Source organism: Daphnia pulicaria, chromosome 8, assembly GCF_021234035.1.
Source record: "Daphnia pulicaria isolate SC F1-1A chromosome 8, SC_F0-13Bv2, whole genome shotgun sequence".
Taxonomy (NCBI): Eukaryota; Metazoa; Arthropoda; class Branchiopoda; order Diplostraca; family Daphniidae; genus Daphnia; species Daphnia pulicaria.
Window position 1 is genome coordinate 11,820,569 of NC_060920.1, and position 21,801 is coordinate 11,842,369.

Here is a 21,801-nt window from a genome sequence, read left to right on the forward strand (position 1 = left end):
TTTGCCTATCTCTGATTTCTTAAGTGACTAATTGAGTAATTGACTAAATAAATGGAACACAAGAAATGACGTATACCTTGAACTAACCAGCCAGAAAGACAGCACACCCAGAGGAGCTCAGCGAAGTATAACTTTTCACATTTGAACAATCACTGTCCATTGAACATGGGAATATTTATGCTTGCTTGCCTTACGACTAAAGAACATATCATGGTTAAAGAACACAATACACATTTTGAAATTATTTAATAATATACCATGATGATAATATGTATGATGTTAAACATGCTTGTCGGTGACGATCAAGACCTCGTGTATATTCACTACATATTTTTGCCATGTGCATTTCTAACTTTTCCAGAACCTGCTCTGAAAGTTGCATACAATGCAAAATGAAATCTGTAAATATATATCGTACAACGTTTAGTACAAGAGGGCACATGGCAAGCTTTCGTGTGTTTCTTCCTTTCTTTCTAGATTCAACCTTTCCCATTTTTATGCAAATTCGTAATTCTCGCTTTCAAACGAAATTCATGGCCGTTCTATGTTGCCAGTTTGGACGGCAAAATAACATCAATTAATTTTAAAAACAAATTAAAATGAATGAAATTTCTCTTCATAAAAATTTCTTTTTTTCAAATGAGATACTTTTCATTGTAAAATTTAAAGAATGTAATGAATGATTATTGCGATTGAATTTTTAGGTCAAAATCTGGCAACGCCAGTGATGCAATCGTTCGTATCGATAAGCAGCACGAGTTGAGAAAGACAGAAGAGAGAGCAACACAGAATAAATAAAACTGATTCCAGAGTGTACGCCATTTTTTCAGCGCTTTCTTTGTCCTACTTATTTTTCAAGGTAAACCTTCACATTTTCATTTTGTTTTCCCTTTATTAACCACCTTTAATGTTTTTGTGCATTACAGATTGCTAAAATTGTAAGAAATTCCTTGAGAGCACCTGAAAGCTAAATTTCTTCCGAGTTCTCAGTAAGTTAAGACGATCGACATAGGCTCCCATATACAGATTAAACTGTCTATTGCTTTTCTTTTTCCCAAACAAATCCAACAAAATGCCTGAGACAAAGATTGTCAGACTGCTCACTACTAGTGGAGGAATCCCACAATCAATGAAATCATACAGAACTATAAATGTTTCTCAGTCTGGACCACACGCCTCCACCCCACAATACAAGGTAATCCGTGTGGCATTGCCACAAAATGTTGTTCTGGGGAAGTCATCTCAAGATAAAATTCCAGAAATTTCATCACCGAGGTCAGATGAAGACACAGACAGCGCCTCGCTTTCAAAGAATGCACTGCTGGCCAGAGAAAACCGTCTTAAGAAGAAACGTTACATAAATGGACTTGAAGAAAATCTCTCTGCAGCCAAGAAAGAAAACGAATACCTGGTGGACAAGTTGAAGGAAAAGGACAGTACCATTGATGAACTTCAAAAAGAGATTCTGTACTTCAAAAGTATTCTAGCTAATGTTCAAGAGATATCTGGACTCATCAAAACTATCAAACAGGATTCATCTATTCCCATGTCTACATCTTTAAGGCCAACCTATCCTTTAAAGAGAACAGCTGCTGTGGAATTGTCAGTCATTGAAGGTTCAAAAAAGATCAAAATGGAACGGACGAGTGAAAGTTCCAGCGGCACCAGTACCATCCATGATGAGGACGACTGCTATGACTGGATGCCCAGTTCGCCCATGTGCCCAACACAACTTGATGCGGAATCCCTTGACGTTTTGTCCAATTTCAGTGAAGAAGATATAAATTTATTTGGTGATGACACACTTCTTCCCGAGACTACCCGTCAAGCCGTACCTGCTGGAGTCTGTTTGCATGTTTTCAACAAACAAATTTCACTCGAATTTTGTGTCGCGTGTGCTACCAGAGCCCAGGAGAAATGGTCTGCACAAGTTTGAGGATATGGAAATCTATCAAATTACAAACATTCTTAAATGTAGGTGCCCTGTGTCACATATTTAGCTATGCCAGTATGTTTTTTGTTTGTTTGTATTATGCATTTTCTATGAATATTCACAGTGTTGTTACACATTGATGGAGCCTACCACCCCATATATGATCAACTACCGAGGTTCTTGCACCATTGGGTTAGGTTATTAATGTATCGTAAAATGGTCTGTTTCCTTTCATTATAATCCTGGTCGATCCTTGTAAATCGGAAAAATTATTAATGCCGTGCAGTGTTTTGTTTCGTTACAGGTTGCAGCGTTCTAAAGGAAGAAAGGTGGAAGTCCGCCGAAACAATCTGGTTTTTGTAAATACGTTATTTCAACCCATTTCTAGATAAGAACAACTGGCATGGCTTATTTTTTTTTGTATAACACTGCGCCGTCGTATGCAGAATACAATTGTATATTAATAACGTTTAACTTGCTCAATTCATTTCTTGAAAAAGGGAAATATCTTCGGTTTTATTCGTCTTTACTTGTACAGAATATCGTAATGGCCGGGTCTATATAGCAGATAAACGGAAGGAGTGCAATCTTCTGGGAAATCATGTTCTGGAGGACTAGTGGTAATTTCACCTCGATCTAAATAAACAACTCGAATACCAACTTTCAAAGCTGATCCTAGGGCTATGGCATGCATATGATCCGATTCGCGATACATGGGTTCAACTTCCTGAAAATTAAAGGGTACAATTAAGTTAGAGATTCTAAAACTTCTCTCTCCCACTTATTCTAGTACCTGCTGACAAAATTCTCTCATACTCTTGCCTCCCTCCAAGAAATTCTGGTAGAAGTCTTCCTCTTTTTGTAATTGTCCAGATGTTACAAGGCGGAGATAAACAACCAAATAATCACTGGTCTGTAGAAATATCACACGTAAGTCAAAGTATCAAAACGTTTTCTTGCTCATACTTACTCCGGCATCGTTGAAAATTCGACTTAATTCTTCTGCGTCCATTTTCCCCTCACCTCCAAGGCGGTTAACTACTTCCATAAACTAAAAAAAAAAAAACAATATTACAAGGAATTCATTCTTCTTATTCTTATGGATCATACCGAATCAAAGAAGTCTTCTAGAGTAAATTTAGGAAATCCTTGCGATATCAGCTGATCCTTTGTGCCCATCACAATAGCCTGAAACTTTTTCCATTCTTCCTCATTATCCAGAAGTCTTTCAAAATAGGAAAATCCAAATCCTCTGAAAAAACAGTTTCCATCTGGTCGCACCCTTCTGATCGACTGATACACACCAGCCAATTTTGTCAACTTATTTGTATATATAGGATCATCCATGTACTCTTTCAGTAGACATGTCAGTGGTTGTTTATTTCCAACCAAGGGATGGATCTCTGCAACCTATTTGTAAATAAGATAACTTATATATAAAAATACATTGTTGACCAGAATCTATTAACAGATCATTTGAAAAATTCTTGGTCACAGAAATGTCAACAAACCTCTTTTTCAATCTCTCTTTGCTGCTTAAGAATGCCTTCATCTTGGATTTCTTGGTTTAAAAATAACAAAACATGCCATTAACGAATCAATGAAAACTCACGTATTTCCGTATAAACATACCCGTTTCTGGTACCATTTCCATGTTTGAATTGTTAATTACCAAGTGAGAAGTGACGCACTTTGTCACCAATCTAATGGAAGAAGTAAATCGAATAGGAATCAAGAAACAAGAACAAAAAAAAAATAAAGATTCGACTACGACCCCCCAGCAAACAGCTGCTAATTTGCATGGACAAAAAATGTCATTTTTACTTCCTACAGCGTTGCGATTTGATTTAAATTCAACTTTTTTCTATCCGCTAATAAATTGTATTTCAAAATTCGATCGCCAAAAGACATAATTATCGTATTTTATTCCATTTCAAAGCTGTAAAACATCTCCGAAATGAAATTGCTCAATGTTTTCTCTAAAATTAGGGAGGAAATGGCCGAAATACCATACGAAAAACTGAGGTTAGGGCGTAAAGTGGGGAAATCATAAAGGTCTTCATTTCAGAAATTTAAAAAGACAAGATGGAGAATGAAAGAAAAAGGATGCAAAAACAATTAGAAATCAATCATTTAAAATGCGAGTGTTCACGTTACCATGTCAAGAACCTTAACAATAGGGGAAAAGTTTGCTTCTCTCATTTTTAAACAAATGGCAACTAAATGAATCATCAATGGGGTTATTCTAATCAGGTCCAACATCAGTTCACCAATATAAGATAACAAATCAACCAGAATAGCTGGCTTTTATCGATAGTGGGAATATGGGCTTTTTTTCTTCAGGATCCTGATTGAATTGCAACCACCAGTGGATCTTTTCACGAAGTATCGACTGTCAAGGCTCTAGTCATCACGCATCCACGACGAGGATGTTGAGAGAGTATTCCATACACGCACACATATACAAACAATGAAATGAGAAACAATGGGAAATGCATGATTCATCGCAACGGCGGTCAGTTAGAAATAAATAACACAAACTGTTTTATAAAGTCACTTGTCATAATCGAATAAAATTAAGAAAACCTATTGTGCATATTTTGTTAATCCATCATGTTATCAAGATGCGGCTTCCTTCTCTTTGCGCTTCAATTTCTTTCTACGGCGGTCAATCAGCATGACCCTTGCCTTCAATGCACTGTAGGTTTGTCTCAATTCGCGAAGTTTGTCCTGTAAAGAAGCGATGCGCTGTGTTGCGTCCAACTCTGGGTCTACATAAAATTTTTACAAAATTAATAACAATTCTTACACATCGCATTAAGTTTGAAAAATTAAATAGGAAAAGACATTAATTACCGAGATCTGTGCAGAAATTGTATCGAGACGAACGAGGCTGATAATTGGACAAGCTCACACAACCTGATCCCATGCTCGAGGAATTAACGTAATCTGTTACCGTATCCTCGCTATCGGAACCTTAAAACGGGAATATGACAAATCATTTAATTATTGCTTTATTTCATGAAATAAAAATGAACTAACCAGTTCTTCTTGGACTCCGACCGTGACCTCTGCCTCTGCGGGATGAATTCTGATCGGAAGCACCCAGAACAGCTCCTCTTCTTCGTCGTTTGACAGGCGATTCTTCCTCTTGATGATGTTGCATTTGACGAGAAGCTTCATCCTCTCGTCGTTTTACAACTGGTGGTGGTACTGGTTGAGCTGTCGCGCTTGCTCTTGGTCCTATGTTTCGCACTACAGGAAGTTCAATTGCATTTTGGGATACCTGAGCACCAGGAGCAGCATTGTCGTTTTCTGAGAATTCGCGCTCTGATTTAACACTACCATGATCTGGTGACATTCCACCATGATCCCTAAATCCCGAAGAAATGAATAAATATTCAATTCATTTCACGTGGTTTTAAAAATAAATCAATCCATACCCTTGAGGTGAACTTGATGAGGAAGACAAACTTCCGTCTGGAGTGGTTGGAGGCGTGTTCTCCATTACTAGAGAAGGACCTCCTGGGCGTATGCATCCAGGCCGTTGCATGGCTAATGCTTGACGAAGACCTCGCTTTCTATTGACGCGCGACACTGAGTTAGCCATACCGGACAAACCCCGTGTTCGGGGCATATTAGGAGCCAAAGGAGCACTAGCAAATGGCATTTCAGTTGAGCGAGAGGTCGAAGGAACTGGAAGAGAAGTGTCTGGGCCGTCTGAGGAAGGAGCTGCTGAATGAGTCACTGGACTACCTGGAATTGTTTCTTCGCACAATAGAGAATTTTCCTGCAAAAAGGTAAACATAGCCATATAAAGAAGTGCAATTGGATGGGCAGTCAAAAAATAAACATACGTCTAAATCTTCGTCCGACTTTAATTTCAACAGGCCGGAGCAGTTTGAGCTGGGTTTTCGTAGCGCAAGCAAGCTCTCTGCGTCATTGTTTTTTTCTGCTAGATCGTCGTCTTCAGCAGTTTCCGACGGAGTAGAATCGCTGGAAACTTTATCTTCTTCAATCGCTTTGTTGGGTGTACTATCATTCGACGCTCCAGGATCTTCAGGAGAATCCTCGTCAGATTCTATAAACTCTCTGCTGATGGCTTTTCTGGCGCCAGTTTTCCTTCGTTCCCTCTTTAAAGGTGGTGTATTGCTTTTGCTGTCATCTGGGACTAAGTCTTCCTCTTCTTCTTCCTCCTCCTCCTCTTCTTCATCTGCATCCTCATCGTCGTCCTCCTCATTTTCTTCTTCCGCCTTACGTCTGTTGACCTCTACAGACGTAGATTTATGGGCAAAAACGACGAGTGGACTGGAAGCGGCTGTGACTGAGTGGGCAGCAAGGGCAGAGAGTGCTGGCATGGGCAGTATTGGACTTGGTGATGTAATAGTTGGCACCGACTCCAAACATTTCGTGGTAGAAACTTGAGGTTGATCTTCCTTCAATTCTTCCTTCACCACGGGTGGTTCCACTACCTTGGGACTCGACGACCTAAATTAATCACGAATTTAAAAATCTAGCGCATCTCAATCAAATGAAATTTAACACAAACTCTGGTAGTGGTGGTGGCAGTGGCGTCGGCTGCGGCGGTGACTGAACATTTGAAAAAGGCGCTATTGAAATGACTTCATCGTTCTGTTGAGAAGGAACGGGAGATGGACAAGACGTTGATTGAGCTTGCTGCGTCGGTTCACACTCTTCTGGTGGTGCAACTAACAATGTGGTGGCCGTTGAGCACGGACGAGCACCACGAGGAGGTGAGGTAATAACGGATTTGCTTCTTTCAGCTGAACCAGACCGCTAATAAATAACAAATAAAACTATGTTATACCAACACAACAAAACCACAAGTAACAGAAACAAGTTTTTACCACAGGTGAAGCAATAACTTTTTTCGGACTGCATTCTTCGTCCTCCTCTTTTGTTGACTTGCGCTGAGTAAAACGATGGTGAACTCGATCTTCGCTAAACGGCGATTCACGTCGGGCACGAACTTCGAACTCAAATGGCTCTGGTTCTCGGAATTCATAAATGTCATCATCTCCTCTCCCAGACGCGGAAGCATGAGAATCAACAGGTTGTTGTTGTTGTTGCTGCTGAGAAGTAGATGAACCAGTGGGAACGGCAGGAACGGTGGGGAAAGCTACCGGGGTAGGCGGTGGCGGCAAATTTGGCGGTACAGGCGATGAAGTTTTCACAGCAGCCGTTGCGGTAATATCTGCCGGCATTTTGAGCTCTGATCGTATCTTTTTCAGATCAAAATCTTTCCCTTTAGGTGCTTCCCCTAGAACGTAATCAAATAGAACCGTTAAAATGTGACATAAGAAATACGAAGTGTAAAACTGACTAACCAGAAACACAATTGAGATCGGCTGCAGGCTCCGACGAGGTTTTATTTGCCTCATCTTGTTCTTCTTTGGCGGGCGTGGAATCGGCCACAGTAGACTCGGGAGCTGTTACAGCCCTACGCCGGCCTCTTCGAACAGGGGTTAAGGTAGCAACAGTAACTGCAGCATCACCAACAGGAGGTTCATGTGTACTTTTGTTGTCGGCCGGCGTTTGTTCAGATTCGGAGATCCTGCGTCGCTGATGACGCCTACGAGGAGTGCGATCAGACTCTTCGACGTCGACAGGTTCTGATTCTTCGCTCTCCACTGTGGCTGAGGATTTTTTGGTAGGTTTCTTCCGTACACGAACCGTACCTTCTTCCTCCTCGTCATCATCAGATGAATCCATACTCTCGGCTGAATTATTTGAAATCTCTGAAATACGGCGGGAACGACGTCGACTATTTTTAGAAGGGGGGAGTTTGTTGCCAGAATCCTCACTCGATGCAAGGTTGGCATTCCTTTGTCCAGTTGAAGACGTAGACGTCACCGAAGACGGGGTTGCAGATCTGTTTAATAACAATGAGTCAGAAGTAATACTTGGCACCTACAAACAAACAAGATAAAATTACCTTGAAGAATCTTGCCCACGAGTCCGACCTCGTTTGGCAGGACCGGCTTTACCGCTGACAACCGAAGAACTAGTGCGAGTCGTTCCTTGACCGTGAACCGATTTGCTCCTTTTGCGATTTGGCGTCCAGGTAAGATTTTCGGCAATGCGAGCTCGCTTAATCCACTCATCATATCGCGTGTTCCAACCCGTATAGTGAACCAAAAACAGTTTAATAGATCCCTCACAACGTATTTCGCAGACCTACACTCAAAAATAATTATTAAAGGATTACAATAAATAAACAATTATCTACACAACACAAACCTTGGCTTCATATGTAACTTTAGAATCCTGAATGGGTTTATCACCATAGTAGACCTTGAGCTTATCACCAATCTGGACATCCACATTGGCAGGAAGTCTGCCCCCTTCATCCCTAAAAAAAAAAAGACATGATTAAAATCAGTTTGAGGGCACAATACAATGAAAAAGAAAAGAAGATTAGCAACTTACTCTTCAGAATCTCCCAATGCCCGTGGCTTACGACCTCTTCGCTTGGGTGTTGGTTCGTCCTGATCGACGGAAATATTCTCTTCTTCCGTTTTCTTGGACTCTTCCGCTTTTACCGCATCTTCACCCTTACGCCCGCGACTTTTGGGTTCCCTGCCTGGTGTCTTATTCTTTTTCTCCGTGTCATCTTTCGCAGAACCTTTAGATTTCTTCTCTGTATCTTCTTTACCGTTGGCGACTTCTTCCTTAACCTTAACGCGCGACGGCTGAAAGAAAAATAGTTATTTATTAACCGATTTTTCATCATTTGACTATTTTTTTTCTTACCTTCTCGTCATCTTCGGCAGGTTTTTCTTCCTGTCTGCTTTTTCCGCGTTTTCTAGCAGAACGACTGGCCTCCGGCTGCTCAGTTTCATCTGATTTTTCCCGTGGAATGCGACTACGGGTACCTCGTTGGCTTCGGACGGAATGGCTGCTGTTGCTTTCGACTTCCTGTTCATTTGCATCGTCACCGCCACTCTCCTCCTCTTTCTTAACTACCAAAGGTTTCGTTGTGATTGTATCCTGTAAGCGCAGCGGCAAAGAACGTTCTCTTTGCTTTCGAGCGGGAGGCTGTGAAACGGAAGACGACGACTCATCAACTTCCTCCTCTTCAACTACGACGGAAATAGTTTCCTCCTCCACAACAGCAGCAGCAGCTTCTATCACTGGAGCAACTTCTTGGACAGGCGGCGGTAAAGGCGTCTCTTCTTCTACTTTTATCTTTTCCTCTTCCTCTGGATCACCTTTCGGTGTAGATGCCCCGGAAGTGGCACGGTCTCTATCCCGTATTAGGCTGCGCCCAGGTCTCGCTCGTGATTTCGGACCACGTGGGCTGTTCATTGTGCAACCGAGTTTACGGTAAAAATCTTCGAAACCGTACAAATATCTGGAGCAAAAAAAAATCCGATTAGCAAAAGAATCGAAATCCTAACCACATCCTATATACGCTTACTTTTTGTATGCTTGCTTAACATGAGTCGAAGAGTTGGAAGCCGAATTCAAAATCAATTTCTGCGTGACTGATTTCCAACCATTTTGGTTAGTAACACGATTAAATCCGCCCATTTTATTGACTATCTTGAAGAGCCTGTAGAGATCCAGGTCGCGACTATTAATCGTTGGCCCTTTGTTGATAGGAGTTCCGTTATCATCCATGAATTTATACAGCTGGGCCACAAAATGGTCCTTTTCTTCACGAGTCTCTTCTTCCGAGCTGTCTCCATCTGAACCGCCTTTACTTTCATTAACGCTGCTAGTGTCATCTAGCCCAAAAAGCGCTTCACGGTCCCAATGGGCAGGTAATTCGTTCTTGTCCAAATACTGCATGGCTTTCTCGATAGCTAACGTAATTAGGAACAATATGGTTAAATATGTGCTCAACTATTGTTTACCAAACAAGAAAGATTGATACCTGTTTTCAGAGCGTTGTGCTCCGTTTTCAAAGCGATTTCACGAGTGAACTCCATGGCTTCTTTTTTTGGCACAGTGTAACTAAAATAAGAAAAGGCATTTAAAAACCAGGTAACACATTTAGGGAGAAAACGGTGACTTACTATCGTGCATCCTTGAAAGATCGTACAAGATACTCGTCCTTGACACGAATAGAAACTGCATCTTGGGCTGTAGGTGCCACAATGAGTCCGGGAAACCATGTTTCCTTGCCTTTCTTCTTGTCACTAACTTCAACGCACACAATTTTGCCAATATTAGGTTCACGATCTTCAGCTTTTCTTGCAGAGCCACTTCTTTCTGGACGTCCCAATTCGGAATCTTCGTCTCCATCTTCGTCACTACTTTCGTCCCTTAAGCGGAAGATAAACAAATATGAAAAACCATAATTTTTCAAGTTGAACATTTAAATCCTACCTCCTTCTTCCTCCTCTCCTCCCACCAAGTACAGGTGTACCAAAGTGTTCAGGATGAGTTAATGGCAGCTGATCAAGAGTCTCACTCTCTGCAAAATGTCTACCACTCTTTAAACACAATGAAGTTCGCCTCAAGGTAGTAATGTCTCCGTCATCAAACACTGGTGAGAAATGGATTAGCAAATATCAAAACCCGATGCTATATGACCTCTTACCAACTGTGTATTGACTGCAGTCTTGAATTTTGTTAATAACAGCTTCAAGAAACTGAGCTTTCTCTGGATGCTTGGCTTCCACTTGTGCACCAACCTTCATAAAAATAGATAATCAACAAATTCTTTTAAATGTCAAGCTGTAATAGTAAACTAACTCTTAGAAGTCCTTTGATTTGGTCATCTGAAACCACAGCGCTACCAAGGCCCAATTTAAACATGACCTATCAAACAACATAAATTTAAACCATAAGTTGAAATTCCACAATTGCTTACTATAGTCCACTCACTTTACACTTGATACTCTTGACCACTTTCCGAACTTTGGCTTCGCAAAAGGCGCCTTTGTACTTGGCACTGACTTCTGTCCCAACAGACAGAAATGGAGGATCGTCACCCTGCATTATTGGAATTAGATGAATATTCGATGATTTACTTCTTCAGAAACGTCAAGTGGTCACTCACCATTTTCAGGAAGAAGGTCAGTTCTCAACATATACGTTGATAGCGAAATATGACCTAAATTTCTCCACCACAAATGACCAATTTCCAAAAAGCCAACAGAAGCGGGCCAGCTATACAACTTCGCTCAGCTGATGCGATGTTGCCGGTACAAGTTATCACGAGAAAAACGGCTCAGGACCATGGTCAGGACGAATAATTACCTATGTCGCTCGCACTGGATAATCTGATCGCGTAGGCTCGTTTAGTTTAGACTCAGACTAGCAAAACCCGATATTATAACATGTAAAGAAATTGCATAACAAGTACATGTTGAATTTAGAATGTTTAGTTTCCGTGACTTCAACGGTTAACCTTTCCATAACATGCCACATCACCAGACTCAACATGAAAATTATCAGTACAGCAATCTGAAGCTTTCAAGGTTTTTGTAGTTTTGTTCAAGAAATCTTGTTAGACTGTTTATTCTTGCCACCGTTAAGATTAAAAACGTCGCTAGTTTATATATATTACATATTACGGGTCTTTGATTTCAGCTTTAACACAATTATGGAATCGATGTGCATACATTCATACAGTACAACGTTAATTAATAAATACAAAAGAAATTATCTCTAATAGAGAGGGAATTATTTTTTTTTGCGAATTGTACATTTTTTATGTAGGCTACGAACATACATGAACAACGTTTAGCTTAAGTTTTCAAAAGAAGAAATGCCATGATTCAATCAAGCCGATCATCATAAAAAAAAGGCTGCTCAGTTTCGTGCATCAATCAATATTTGAAAAGGGGTCGGCGTTGACAGATCATAACGTATCCTGTCATTCTCGAGATTTGTTTCTATGATAAGAATCAACGAAGTAATCAAAATATTTGATTATCTTTTTTTAATTTATTTGATAAAAAATTCCATGTTAATTCGATAAAAAAGAGTTAATTAAAAATTTGTGTATTTCAAAAATGCTAAACAGAGACCCTTCAAGAGCGTGGCAGCGTGCGCACACACGTTAACTTTTTGTGGCCACATGTTCTTTATCTGCCGGCTTTTACAGCAGTGAGAACTTCGTCTCTGTTGAATTCGTATTAATCATCAAGAAGATTCGAACATTAATTCGATTCAATAAAAATGGTAAGAATTTAGAACTCTCAATTGATTGTCACTTTTTTTGCCGTTTTACGGTTTTCTTGCATGCAATTGATTAAAAGTTGTTCACGATACCCGAAGTTCATGTCACATGGCACAGTTTTTTAACTACCGAAAGATTGCACATTCCATTACGATTTCAATTACAAAGTTTATTTAAGAGATTTCAGCGTGCAACTTGTATCGTGGCCCTTCACGAGGCTAAATTTTCTCCTGATTTTTGTATCTTGCAGGCATCTGCTGAATACCTAAGCATGGATGTAGCTGCACCAGTTGTAGAAGAAAAGCCTGACGCTGCAGATGGCACAGAAAAACCAGTCACTGAAAAGAAAGAAGACATGACTTCACGGGACTACTATTTTGATTCTTATGCTCATTTCGGTATTCATGAAGAGATGTTGAAAGACGAAGTCAGGACTCTCACATATAGAAATTCGATGTACCACAACAAGCACCTTTTCAAGGTTAGTTAAATTTTAGAATTCTTTCTTCAATTATTGATTTTGTTTTCTCTTTAGGGTAAAGTTGTTTTAGATATTGGCTGTGGAACTGGTATCTTGTCCATGTTTGCCGCCAAAGCTGGAGCTGCCCGAGTTTTTGGCATTGATTGCTCTGATATTGTGAACCAGGCCACAGAAATTGTTAAAGCTAATCATATGGATGATGTTATTTCCATTATCAAAGGCAAAGTTGAAGAAGTTGAACTCCCTGAAGGAATTGAAAAGGTTTAAACAACACATTTCTATATAATCTTATCAAATGATGCTTAATTAATTGTTTGATTATTAGGTTGATATTATTATCTCTGAATGGATGGGTTATTGCCTGTTTTACGAATCAATGTTGGAGACCATTCTGCATGCCCGAGACAAGTGGTTGAAACCTGACGGACTTCTCTTCCCCGACCGAGCCAGCTTGTATGTTTGCGCTATCGAAGACAGACAGTACAAGGATGACAAGATTAACTGGTGGGATGAGGTATACGGATTCAACATGAGCTGCATTCGCAAAGTCGCCATCACTGAACCACTCGTCGACGTGGTCGATCCTAAGCAAGTTGTATCCAATTCATGTCTACTAAAGGAAGTTGATCTGTACACCGTCACTAAAGACGAATTGGCATTCAGTTCTCCATTCTCTCTTCAGGTAATAAGCTCAATGTTTATAGTAGTTTTACTATAATTAACCGTTTAATTTTTATCCATAGCTTCGTCGTAATGACTACGTTCATGCATTGGTAACATTTTTTACCATCGAATTTACTAAATGCCACAAGAGGATGGGATTCAGCACAGCGCCCGATGCTCCTTACACGCACTGGAAGCAAACTGTTTTTTATCTGGATGATTATCTTACAGTCAAGCGAAACGAAGAGATTTTCGGTGTTTTCGGAATGAAGCCGAATGCGAAGAATAATCGTGATCTGGACTTCAACATTGAGTTGAATTTCACGGGTGAACTGTGCACACTTCAAGAGAACAACGTCTATCGCATGCGCTAAATGATTTGTCGGAGAAAGGGTCTTTAAGCCCAGGTGCGTGATTTTGGAAACACATTCAGTCAATAACATGAATTGTTAATTTTTGGTTGGGTGGCTAATTTTTTATTTGTATGGAAAGTTTTCAACTTCCGTCACCTAATTTATTAGTATCCTATCTTGCCCAATAGTTTTCCACTTATTCTAATCTCCTAGAAACTTTTTTTAATTTCGTTCGCTAATCCCAACCAGTGGAAAACTACTTGTGTTGAAAACTTAACATGATTTCATTCGCGCGGCAAACTCATGAAAAAAAAAAATAAAAGCCACCATTTCTTTTTAATAAACATTTTTTTTTTTCTTCAATTTGGGTATTTTAATTAAATATGAAACATTCGTTGGTAACAGAAAATTTTATTACGTACACATTTACTTATCTTCAGATAAGGTTTTAATATAATTTCCTAGCCGAGCAGTCTTAAAATCGGCTCGTAGTTGGATGAAGTTTGATAAGATTGAACGATCAAGTGCGGCCTAAACAAAACACAGATAAAAGGAATTATATTAGAATCAAATTCATTACATTAGTAAATAGTCTTACCAATTGATCTCCAGTGCAAACCTGTTTAAGGTTTTCCGGTAAAACCAACAATAAGTTGCACAATGCGTGTAGGGTGTCGAATAACGTTGTTACCATTGGAACTTTAAACTCTTGCACACATTTTTTATACTCGTTAACATCGCAAATGGCACAAAGTGCACCTAAATAGAAAAAAAAAAATCGTTCAGTCCAGATGAAAAATCTACCATTTGGAATTGTAAAGAAATTACCCATCGAATTATACTGGAACTGATGAAAGTGTTCGTAGATGACGCGATGAAAACGTGTTCCCAGTTCATTTAACACAGCTTCTTGATTCTTACCGTCAAGAGAATTTCTGATCCTCTCAGTTTGAACCGAGACGAAGCGACAAACTTTAATACAGGCCTGGATTGGGTTCAAATTTTTTTAGCCGAATGTCATATGAAATGTTAGAAGCAAAATTACGGGAGATGCAATGACAGCTTCATCTCCTTCTGGTTTGAAGTCTCCCTTCTTTTGCTCTGATTGTAGGGTGACTTTAACGTAACCCACGATGGCAGATAGAGACCGATCGACTCCAATTTCTAGTTTGTTTTCTAGCTGCTCTGAGATAGTTTTCTTTCGTTGTAAACATTCACCATGCTTAGGAGTAGATCTGAACAATCAGCAAATTATGAAATAGGATTCAAACATAAACATTTGAATTAACTTACACCACCAAAGGGATAATGCTATCGTGAAAAAGTTTATCCATTAGATGAACAATGGCGTTGACTTCACGAACGACACCAAAAAAATATAACTCTGGTTGCACTTTGCTTTCTCCTGGCGGTATAGCCTATTTATCAATTAAGGAAGTTGAATATTTTATTCGCCAACAACTATCGATGTAATATAAAACCTGTAGACCGATTTCGAGGGCATAATCAAGAAATTCGTCGATAAGGAACTGGAACAAGACATCCAAAATTTGAACAGCGTTGGCGGCACATTCTGACGACCGTGATAACTAATTTAACGAGGAAATAAAGGTCAATAGTGGGATCGATGCAATTAAAATAAAGAATGAGCTTACGGAATGGCATCGGATGAGGGCCTGCTTGGTTTCATCCAATAAACTGACGGCGATTTGTTCTGAAAGAAACGTTTCCCCGCCATGCGTTTCCCAGACAGCACCAGTTTTTGCTACGATGACTGCCTGCAAATCCCGCCTTAATTCCTGAATCCTGCAACGATGAAATTTTTTTTTCAAAATGGTGCACGATTAGGGGTTGTTACACAATTCTTTTACCCTCCAGTGTTGATAGGTTTCTTTTGGTGATTTTTGTATTCGTAGAACTTCTTTAAAACGGTAGCACTTCTCTCCTTCAAGTTTCGAATTTCCAAGCTAAATCAATAAAATTATGTAAGTAATTGATTGTGTTAGTCGTTCAAAAGGTCTCACCTGATGTATGATTCCAAATAACGCTGAAAGATGTTCTTCACCAGTTTTGATAGAAACGCATGATCGTTTCCAGTGTCGTAGCGTGCTAAATCAATCGATAACTTTGTTGTCCTATTTTTAAAGAAATTTTGGGTCAAAAATGGGGAAATGTATGATTGATTTTGAGTAATGGACAATTACCTGGAGTACAATTCATGCAGACGCTTTAAATAAATATCGGGTCTGGATCGATCTGCTAAATTAGTACTTATGGTTCCCTAATGACATAAGCAGATTTATCGTGGACTCAATTCCCAAACCAAGTAAGTAGCCAATTAACCAAGTAAATACCTGAAGTTTCCCATAAAAAATGTTCAGGATAAATTTTCCCATGACTTGTTCAGGGTTATGGAAGACTTCTTTCATTTCTCTTGCATTTCGTTCACACAATGGGACAACATCTAAAAATACGTCTCCACTAGAAAATGCACCCTAATCGCAAAAATAAAAACTTTTAATATTCATTCTAAGAAAATAAATACTATCGTGTATACCGCTTGGCTTTGCTCAATGAAAGCGTCGATACACTGAGAATATCCCTTGAAGTGGCTTAAAATAGAGGCGATATGTTTCATTTGCGCGCGATCTCCCTTGACCTATAAGGATTTAAATTCAATTAAATGTGTTAACAAATATCGTCGTAATGAAATTTAACAGAGCGAGCGATTGCTTGTGGTTAAATACAAATTCTCATCGGTAAAGCTTTATTTACATTAAATTCTTAATTACCTGGGCTTTCGCGAACTCCTCAATTAACGAACGCTCAATTTCGTCGTACTTTTGCGCAATTTGTTTCTGCGCACCACTGTATTTGCTAGAAGGCAATTCTTGAGCAACTAACTGTAATTTTTGGATTATGTCTGCTGCTTCAAATAACTGAAAGAACATTGGAAATAGTGAATACGTGTCGTCATTCAAATATTAAACAAACACACCTGTTCCTTATCGCTAAAAACAGGCGAGAAAGGCCCCCCAGGCTTAATAAATCCATTGAAATGGGTCAGGAGTTTCTGAGCTTCAACTGCACGAGATCTAGGAGTGTTGACATTTTCCAATTGGTCTCCTAAGTAAACAACTTTTGTTGCAACATTATTTATCCTAGAGTCCAACTCATGAAATGCTTCCACAGCAGCCTGAATAAGATATGCATTAAAAAAACACACTTTACAACAAGTAGATTTAAAATTACCTTATTTTTCTCTTCAAGTTTTGCCATTTTCTGCCAATGTTTATTTTCTTCTTCTCTACAAGCAGTTTCAAGTTTATCACATTTGCCCTGTACACGAACCTGAAGAACTTGGAGATGCCTAGAATTGATGTTCAATAATGAGGTGTTTACCAAACGCAGGCCTTATAAAGTGTCTTACTTTATGGTTTCCTCAAAATTATTCAAGAGACCAGTCGCGGAAAATGAATCGTCGCTGCCGGAAGAAGAATGTGATACGCCCATAGTCATCCAAGCAAGACGTTCAACGAATTCATTTGGATTAAACGGCTCCTTAACGATACCGTTTCAGAAAATGTTACAAAATATTTTTAACACTCAACAAACCTGCTCCATTTCGGCAAGGAAGTCCATGATGGAATTTCAACAAATCACTTTTTTACTTCAAAAATATTGTGGTGAATTCCGAGACTGGGGTCAAATCTGTCATGTATTTGTATTATTGCAACTTGCATATACTGCGCCATCTATGAATGAATATAAAACAGAAAATATTTATTTTTTATAGGATTAATAAACAAATATACACAAGTACAGTTATAAATTATTCAACATAAATTAATTATGAAACTTCAATTAATAAATACTTTTCTGTTTTATAAATTAAAAATGTCAAAAGTTAATCTATCGATCTTCTAAAAAATCGATGTTTACAAAAATGGTATGTTTACAGCTGCGCTAAACCGACTCTAGTAGCCACTGGCATTCTGTCATTTCCCATTTGGTTCACAGTCCTTGGCTGTTGAGTGGACTGGCTGGACTTAAAAGTTTCGATGCTCCCTGACATACATTCTAGTTATACAGTGAACACTTCTGCTACTTGAATCAAACATTCATCATACCCATAAGTGCACACAGGAAAATCGCCGAAAACTCTTCAAACTCTTGTTTAGTGAACGACGGTCGTTGATTTTTGAAAAATTGCAATGGATTCACCTACGGCCAGCGTGTTTAGTCTACCTGAGCTGAAAGATGTTTTTCCTGGCTGCTCCAGTTATGAGGAACTTTACAACTTCAGCATCAATGAGGTTTGTTGGCTTTATTTGTCAACCGTATGCTGCACCCACGTAGAGCCGTAGACGCTATAGACAACCTTGTGTTACCTTGTTGATTTAGTGTTTGAAGGTTAAAAATAAGGTTGTAGCTAGAGGGACAGATCAAATATTCGACGATGTGGCTAGTACGTGTGTATGCGTGTAAAACAATCGATTATTGTTGAATACGAAAGAAGTTTTGCGCTTTCGAAAATCTTGTTTTCGTGGCGTTTTGCCTACAGCATCCACTAGTTTTCTAATAAAGCCAAAAGTGGATAAATTGAATATGACTTTGATTTGTGAAATCCAGTTATTTCGAGCGCTTTGACTTGTTTGAAACGTACTAATGAAAATTTGTAGCCCTCAGCATAAATTTAGCATTTAATTTTCAATTGGCGTTTTGACAGACGGACCTGTTCTGGGGTACGCTAGCCCGCTTGCGCCTGCGTTGGAATCGCGACTTTGAAAAGGTCTCGGATTGCGATATGGAGACGGGCTTATTCCGTTGGTTCGTTGGCGGCCAATTAAATGTCTCAGGTACAAATTACTGATAATGCGTCTATCAGACTGGCTTATCTCCCATAAGAACTAAAACCACTTGTTATTACGAAATAATGACGGGAATTGAGTAGTTTTATCTCGGTTTTTGATGTGATGTCATTTTACAGCCTAGATTTCAAAAAAAAAAACGCTAGTCACGTATACCGGATGAATTAGTTATCTTGAATTTTTTAAATTAAAGTACAACAAATTGGTTTGAATATTTTATCGACAGTCAATTGTGTCGACCGACACAAGGAAAAGGATGCCAGCAGAGTAGCGCTTATTTGGGAAAAGGACGAACCCGGTCAAGAGGAGCGGGTCACTTACGGGTTAGACTTTTAATGAACCTGTCTTGTTACATGTTTTCTAAAATTGTTTTTTCTTTTTTCTAAATGACGTGGCACAGTGAGTTGTACACGATGATGAATCAGATTGCCAATGTCCTCAAATCTCATGGAGTGGAAAAAGGAGATCGAGTAGCAATTTACATGCCAGCCTGTCCACTCGCCGTCGCCTCTATGCTGGCCTGTGCCCGAATCGGAGCCGTCCACTCTGTCGTTTTCGCTGGATTCAGTGCGGAAGCGTTGGCGAGTCGCATCGTTGATGGTATTGATCCTCGTTTTTTTTTTTTTCTTCAAAACGCTTTTATTCTTTCAAGTTTAAAACAGATCTGTTTTTTCTAAATCTCTGTTATTAGCGGAAGCCAAAGTAGTTATTACTGCTGACCAAGGAGTACGAGGAGGCAAACTGATTGAGTTGAAAAAGACCGTTGTGGCGGCGGTCGCTAATTGTCCGAGCGTCACAGCAGTCCTCGTAGCCAAGAGGACGGGAAATCCTGTAGTTTCATCTTCTCTTGATATCGATCTCGACGAGGTTGGTTGTCGCTAGTAAAAATTATAATCAAGGCAACGAATTAATCAAACGATATGTCCTCTTTCCCATCAGGCGATGATTAAAGAGAGTGGCGAGTGTGAACCTGCCGTCCTGGACAGTGAAGATTTACTTTTCATGCTCTACACGTCTGGCAGCACAGGAAATCCTAAAGGGGTGGCCCATTCTCAAGCCGGTTACCTCCTTTATGCCTCTTTGACACATAAGCTAGTATTTGATTGCAACGAAGGCGACATCTTTGGTTGCGTGGCTGACATTGGGTGGATCACGGGCCATTCTTACGTTGTGTACGGACCTTTGGCAAACGGAGTAACCACTCTTCTGTTTGAAAGCACACCGACGTATCCCGATCCAGGTCGATCGATTTTTTCCATTGATTTTTTTTGTCTACGTTGATGTTAAGACGCGTGTGATCCCCTGCAGGTCGATACTGGGAAACAGTTCAGCGGCTCAAAGTCAACCAACTTTATACCGCGCCGACGGCCATTCGACTGCTACTTAAACATGGAAATGAACACGTTGAAAAGTATGACCTTACCTCTCTTCGAACTCTCGGTTCTGTGGTAGGATTGTCATAACCTTTCGTTAATGCCAACGTACTACGTTGCGTGCGTGTAATTAACTGCTCAATTTCATTTCAAGGGCGAACCCATCAACGTAGAGGCTTGGCATTGGTACAACAAGGTCGTTGGCAAGGAGAAGTGTGTCGTCGTGGACACGTGGTGGCAAACGGAAACGGGCGGAATTTGCATCAGCCCCAGACCATCGGCACCTGGTTCCGAAATTCGTCCCGGTATGCCCATGCGACCAATGTACGGAATCTGGCCTACTATAATCGGAGAAAAAGTAAGATCCTGCTCATGAATTTTATTTGAATTTCCTTGTTGTAATTTCTCAAATATTTTTCAGGGCGAAGAATTAGAAGGCAATAATGTTACGGGTGCCTTGTGCTTGAAGAAGCCGTGGCCTGGAATGGCGCGTACCATTTACGGAGCCCACGGCCGCTTCCTGGACACATACTATCGACCGTTCCGTGGTTTATATTTCACCGGTGATGGAGCCATACGGCATAGTGATGGCTACTATCAAATTACTGGACGGATGGATGACGTGATTAACGTTAGTGGACATCGTCTTGGTACAGCTGAAGTGGAAAACGCTCTAGTAATTTAATTCACAAACAACAGCTTTATCATTTAGTAATTTGATGTACGTTGTTTTTTTTCCCACAGGGTCAGCATCCGTCTGTAGCAGAGTCAGCTGTTGTCGGTTATCCCCACGATATCAAGGGTGAAGGTATATACGCCTACGTTATACTTAAAGACGGCTACTCGGCGGATGCCAAAACGGAATCTGAACTAAGGGCGACTGTCAGGCAGAAAATTGCTGGTTACGCTCTACCGGATGTAATACAGGTAAACCGGATAAAAACGGAAATGATTTTGTGAGCGAATAATAATATAAAACTAAATGTGGACTACATCAATAGATCTGCACTGGCTTGCCCAAGACACGTTCGGGTAAGATTATGCGACGCATTTTACGAAAAGTGGCAGCGGATCAGACGGAAGATCTGGGCGACATTTCAACGTTGGCCGACCCTTCGGTCGTCGAAGACCTTATCGTTCACCATCGAATCTTGGTTAAGCAAGGGAAATAAGCTTAACTGGTCTCGATTTTTGACCTGTCCCACAAACCCAGCAGAAGCACTACCCTTTACACATGACCCACACCTACACTACCTGCTAATTCCCCTTTTTTTCCGCCCTGACGGAGTTCTATAAATCACATGACTGTTGCACTCTTTTTCTTCTACTCTCACTTTTGTCAGCCTCCTGTTGTTTTTAAATTTCACAAATCCAAAAAACAAATCGGCTTTACATTTGAATGTTAATAACACTTCACCAATCCGATCCATCCAAAAAGAAAAGAAACAAAAAGACTGCACGTTGGATCGTGATTATTTTCTATCGTCTACAAGTTATGCAATAGTTGTTTCGATGACACCACGAATCATGTGACGGCATTCCAGTTCCCCCTCTCCTTTAGTCGTAGATAGGGTACGTTTTTTTCTCATTACACACTTAACGCACATCTTAATTAGGATCAGTTAACAAAACACACATTCCGCCCATGTTTTTGATTAGTGTTAATTCCTTTTTTTTAATTGATTACTACCTATAAAACGGATTTGGCTTATATTTTTTCCCCCTTGCTCCTTTTTCGCATATCGCCTATGCATTCTAAAGCTAACACGGTGTTGTTGTGACAAGTGTTTTTTTCTTTCGTGTCCAGGTTCAGTAATTAATAATAAAAAAAATATGGTTTTTCGTTTACACCGAACGTTATGTGTGTGCAGCGTTTGCAGTTGAGTTTACATGAATATAGAATAGTGTTTTTAGTGTTTAGTTCAAGGTTTGGATAACATGCGCAGGCGCTGGAAACGCGTGTGTTAGATA

General features: G+C 39.9%; 6 protein-coding genes across 7 annotated transcripts; 3 read left to right on the forward strand and 3 right to left on the reverse strand.

Moving 5' to 3' along the window:
• Positions 1–734: 734 nt before the first annotated feature.
• LOC124311343 lies at positions 735–2,404 on the forward strand. Of its 2 annotated transcripts, XR_006909796.1 has the most exons (4): positions 735–859; positions 927–1,195; positions 1,260–1,974; positions 2,058–2,404. XR_006909796.1 is itself a non-coding variant. In XM_046775793.1 (3 exons), the coding sequence occupies exon 2, from the start codon at positions 1,073–1,075 to the stop codon at positions 1,934–1,936; it is 864 nt and encodes a 287-aa protein (XP_046631749.1). In that variant the 5' UTR covers positions 735–859; positions 927–1,072; the 3' UTR covers positions 1,937–1,974; positions 2,058–2,404. The 2 variants fall into 2 exon arrangements, 1 of the variants encoding a protein (XP_046631749.1); XM_046775793.1 differs by having other exon boundaries at positions 927–1,974.
• Positions 2,405–2,416: 12 nt separating this feature from the next.
• Positions 2,417–3,746, reverse strand: LOC124311369 (ubiquitin thioesterase otubain-like). The gene is made up of 6 exons (XM_046775841.1): positions 3,566–3,746; positions 3,445–3,494; positions 3,044–3,343; positions 2,904–2,984; positions 2,727–2,846; positions 2,417–2,660 (listed from the first exon to the last, which is right to left on the reverse strand). The coding sequence occupies exons 1-6, from the start codon at positions 3,585–3,587 to the stop codon at positions 2,460–2,462; spliced, it is 774 nt and encodes a 257-aa protein (XP_046631797.1). The 5' UTR covers positions 3,588–3,746; the 3' UTR covers positions 2,417–2,459.
• Positions 3,747–3,825: 79 nt separating this feature from the next.
• LOC124310836 (AT-rich interactive domain-containing protein 4B-like) lies at positions 3,826–11,081 on the reverse strand. Its single transcript, XM_046774897.1, has 20 exons — positions 10,965–11,081; positions 10,790–10,897; positions 10,658–10,723; positions 10,503–10,596; positions 10,289–10,448; positions 9,976–10,224; positions 9,834–9,913; positions 9,375–9,762; positions 8,708–9,308; positions 8,384–8,646; positions 8,195–8,306; positions 7,890–8,131; positions 7,282–7,826; positions 6,802–7,214; positions 6,483–6,730; positions 5,791–6,421; positions 5,377–5,723; positions 4,976–5,307; positions 4,790–4,909; positions 3,826–4,704 (listed from the first exon to the last, which is right to left on the reverse strand). Exons 1-20 carry the CDS (start codon positions 10,965–10,967, stop codon positions 4,553–4,555), a joined length of 5,154 nt encoding a protein of 1,717 aa, XP_046630853.1. The 5' UTR covers positions 10,968–11,081; the 3' UTR covers positions 3,826–4,552.
• An 864-nt stretch (positions 11,082–11,945) lies between these two features.
• Positions 11,946–13,949, forward strand: LOC124311263 (protein arginine N-methyltransferase 1-like). Its single transcript, XM_046775684.1, has 5 exons — positions 11,946–12,091; positions 12,340–12,570; positions 12,625–12,831; positions 12,896–13,252; positions 13,314–13,949. The coding sequence occupies exons 1-5, from the start codon at positions 12,089–12,091 to the stop codon at positions 13,605–13,607; spliced, it is 1,092 nt and encodes a 363-aa protein (XP_046631640.1). The 5' UTR covers positions 11,946–12,088; the 3' UTR covers positions 13,608–13,949.
• Positions 13,702–17,330, reverse strand: LOC124311001 (exocyst complex component 5-like). Its single transcript, XM_046775229.1, has 17 exons — positions 17,202–17,330; positions 17,017–17,147; positions 16,839–16,956; positions 16,585–16,782; positions 16,379–16,525; positions 16,144–16,245; positions 15,941–16,081; positions 15,791–15,867; positions 15,611–15,721; positions 15,458–15,553; positions 15,242–15,392; positions 15,068–15,175; positions 14,880–15,004; positions 14,632–14,821; positions 14,415–14,571; positions 14,185–14,345; positions 13,702–14,117 (listed from the first exon to the last, which is right to left on the reverse strand). Exons 1-17 carry the CDS (start codon positions 17,226–17,228, stop codon positions 14,013–14,015), a joined length of 2,145 nt encoding a protein of 714 aa, XP_046631185.1. The 5' UTR covers positions 17,229–17,330; the 3' UTR covers positions 13,702–14,012.
• Positions 17,331–17,582: 252 nt separating this feature from the next.
• Positions 17,583–21,678, forward strand: LOC124311025 (acetyl-coenzyme A synthetase 2-like, mitochondrial). Its single transcript, XM_046775267.1, has 11 exons — positions 17,583–17,902; positions 18,316–18,445; positions 18,684–18,780; positions 18,858–19,057; positions 19,149–19,324; positions 19,397–19,697; positions 19,766–19,905; positions 19,985–20,188; positions 20,252–20,506; positions 20,575–20,757; positions 20,832–21,678. Exons 1-11 carry the CDS (start codon positions 17,801–17,803, stop codon positions 21,000–21,002), a joined length of 1,959 nt encoding a protein of 652 aa, XP_046631223.1. The 5' UTR covers positions 17,583–17,800; the 3' UTR covers positions 21,003–21,678.
• Positions 21,679–21,801: the final 123 nt, after the last annotated feature.

Bases quoted from the DNA above. Each gene is read 5' to 3' on its own strand.
- LOC124311025 (XM_046775267.1), top strand. From the start codon at position 17,801: ATGGATTCACCTACGGCCAGCGTGTTTAGTCTACCTGAGCTGAAAGAT. The intron at 17,903-18,315 runs GTTTGTTGGCTT...GCGTTTTGACAG, and splicing joins ACAACTTCAGCATCAATGAG to ACGGACCTGTTCTGGGGTAC. The intron at 20,507-20,574 runs GTAATTTAATTC...TTTTTCCCACAG, and splicing joins CTGAAGTGGAAAACGCTCTA to GGTCAGCATCCGTCTGTAGC.
- LOC124310836 (XM_046774897.1), bottom strand. The intron at 9,914-9,975 runs GTAAGTCACCGT...TTCTTATTTTAG, and splicing joins TCTTTCAAGGATGCACGATA to TTACACTGTGCCAAAAAAAG. The intron at 7,827-7,889 runs GTAATTTTATCT...GTTATTAAACAG, and splicing joins CGTGGGCAAGATTCTTCAAG to ATCTGCAACCCCGTCTTCGG.
- LOC124311369 (XM_046775841.1), bottom strand. From the start codon at position 3,587: ATGGAAATGGTACCAGAAACGG. The intron at 3,495-3,565 runs GTATGTTTATAC...TTTTAAACCAAG, and splicing joins GGAAATGGTACCAGAAACGG to AAATCCAAGATGAAGGCATT. The intron at 2,661-2,726 runs GTACTAGAATAA...TTTAATTTTCAG, and splicing joins TGAGAGAATTTTGTCAGCAG to GAAGTTGAACCCATGTATCG.
- LOC124311263 (XM_046775684.1), top strand. The intron at 12,571-12,624 runs GTTAGTTAAATT...TTTTCTCTTTAG, and splicing joins ACAACAAGCACCTTTTCAAG to GGTAAAGTTGTTTTAGATAT. The intron at 13,253-13,313 runs GTAATAAGCTCA...TTTTATCCATAG, and splicing joins GTTCTCCATTCTCTCTTCAG to CTTCGTCGTAATGACTACGT.
- LOC124311001 (XM_046775229.1), bottom strand. From the start codon at position 17,228: ATGGACTTCCTTGCCGAAATGGAGCAG. The intron at 17,148-17,201 runs GTTTGTTGAGTG...GGTATCGTTAAG, and splicing joins TCCTTGCCGAAATGGAGCAG to GAGCCGTTTAATCCAAATGA. The intron at 15,393-15,457 runs GTAAAAGAATTG...TCATCGTTGCAG, and splicing joins AAACCTATCAACACTGGAGG to GATTCAGGAATTAAGGCGGG.
- LOC124311343 (XM_046775793.1), top strand. From the start codon at position 1,073: ATGCCTGAGACAAAGATTGTCAGACTGCTCACTACTAGTGGAGGAATC.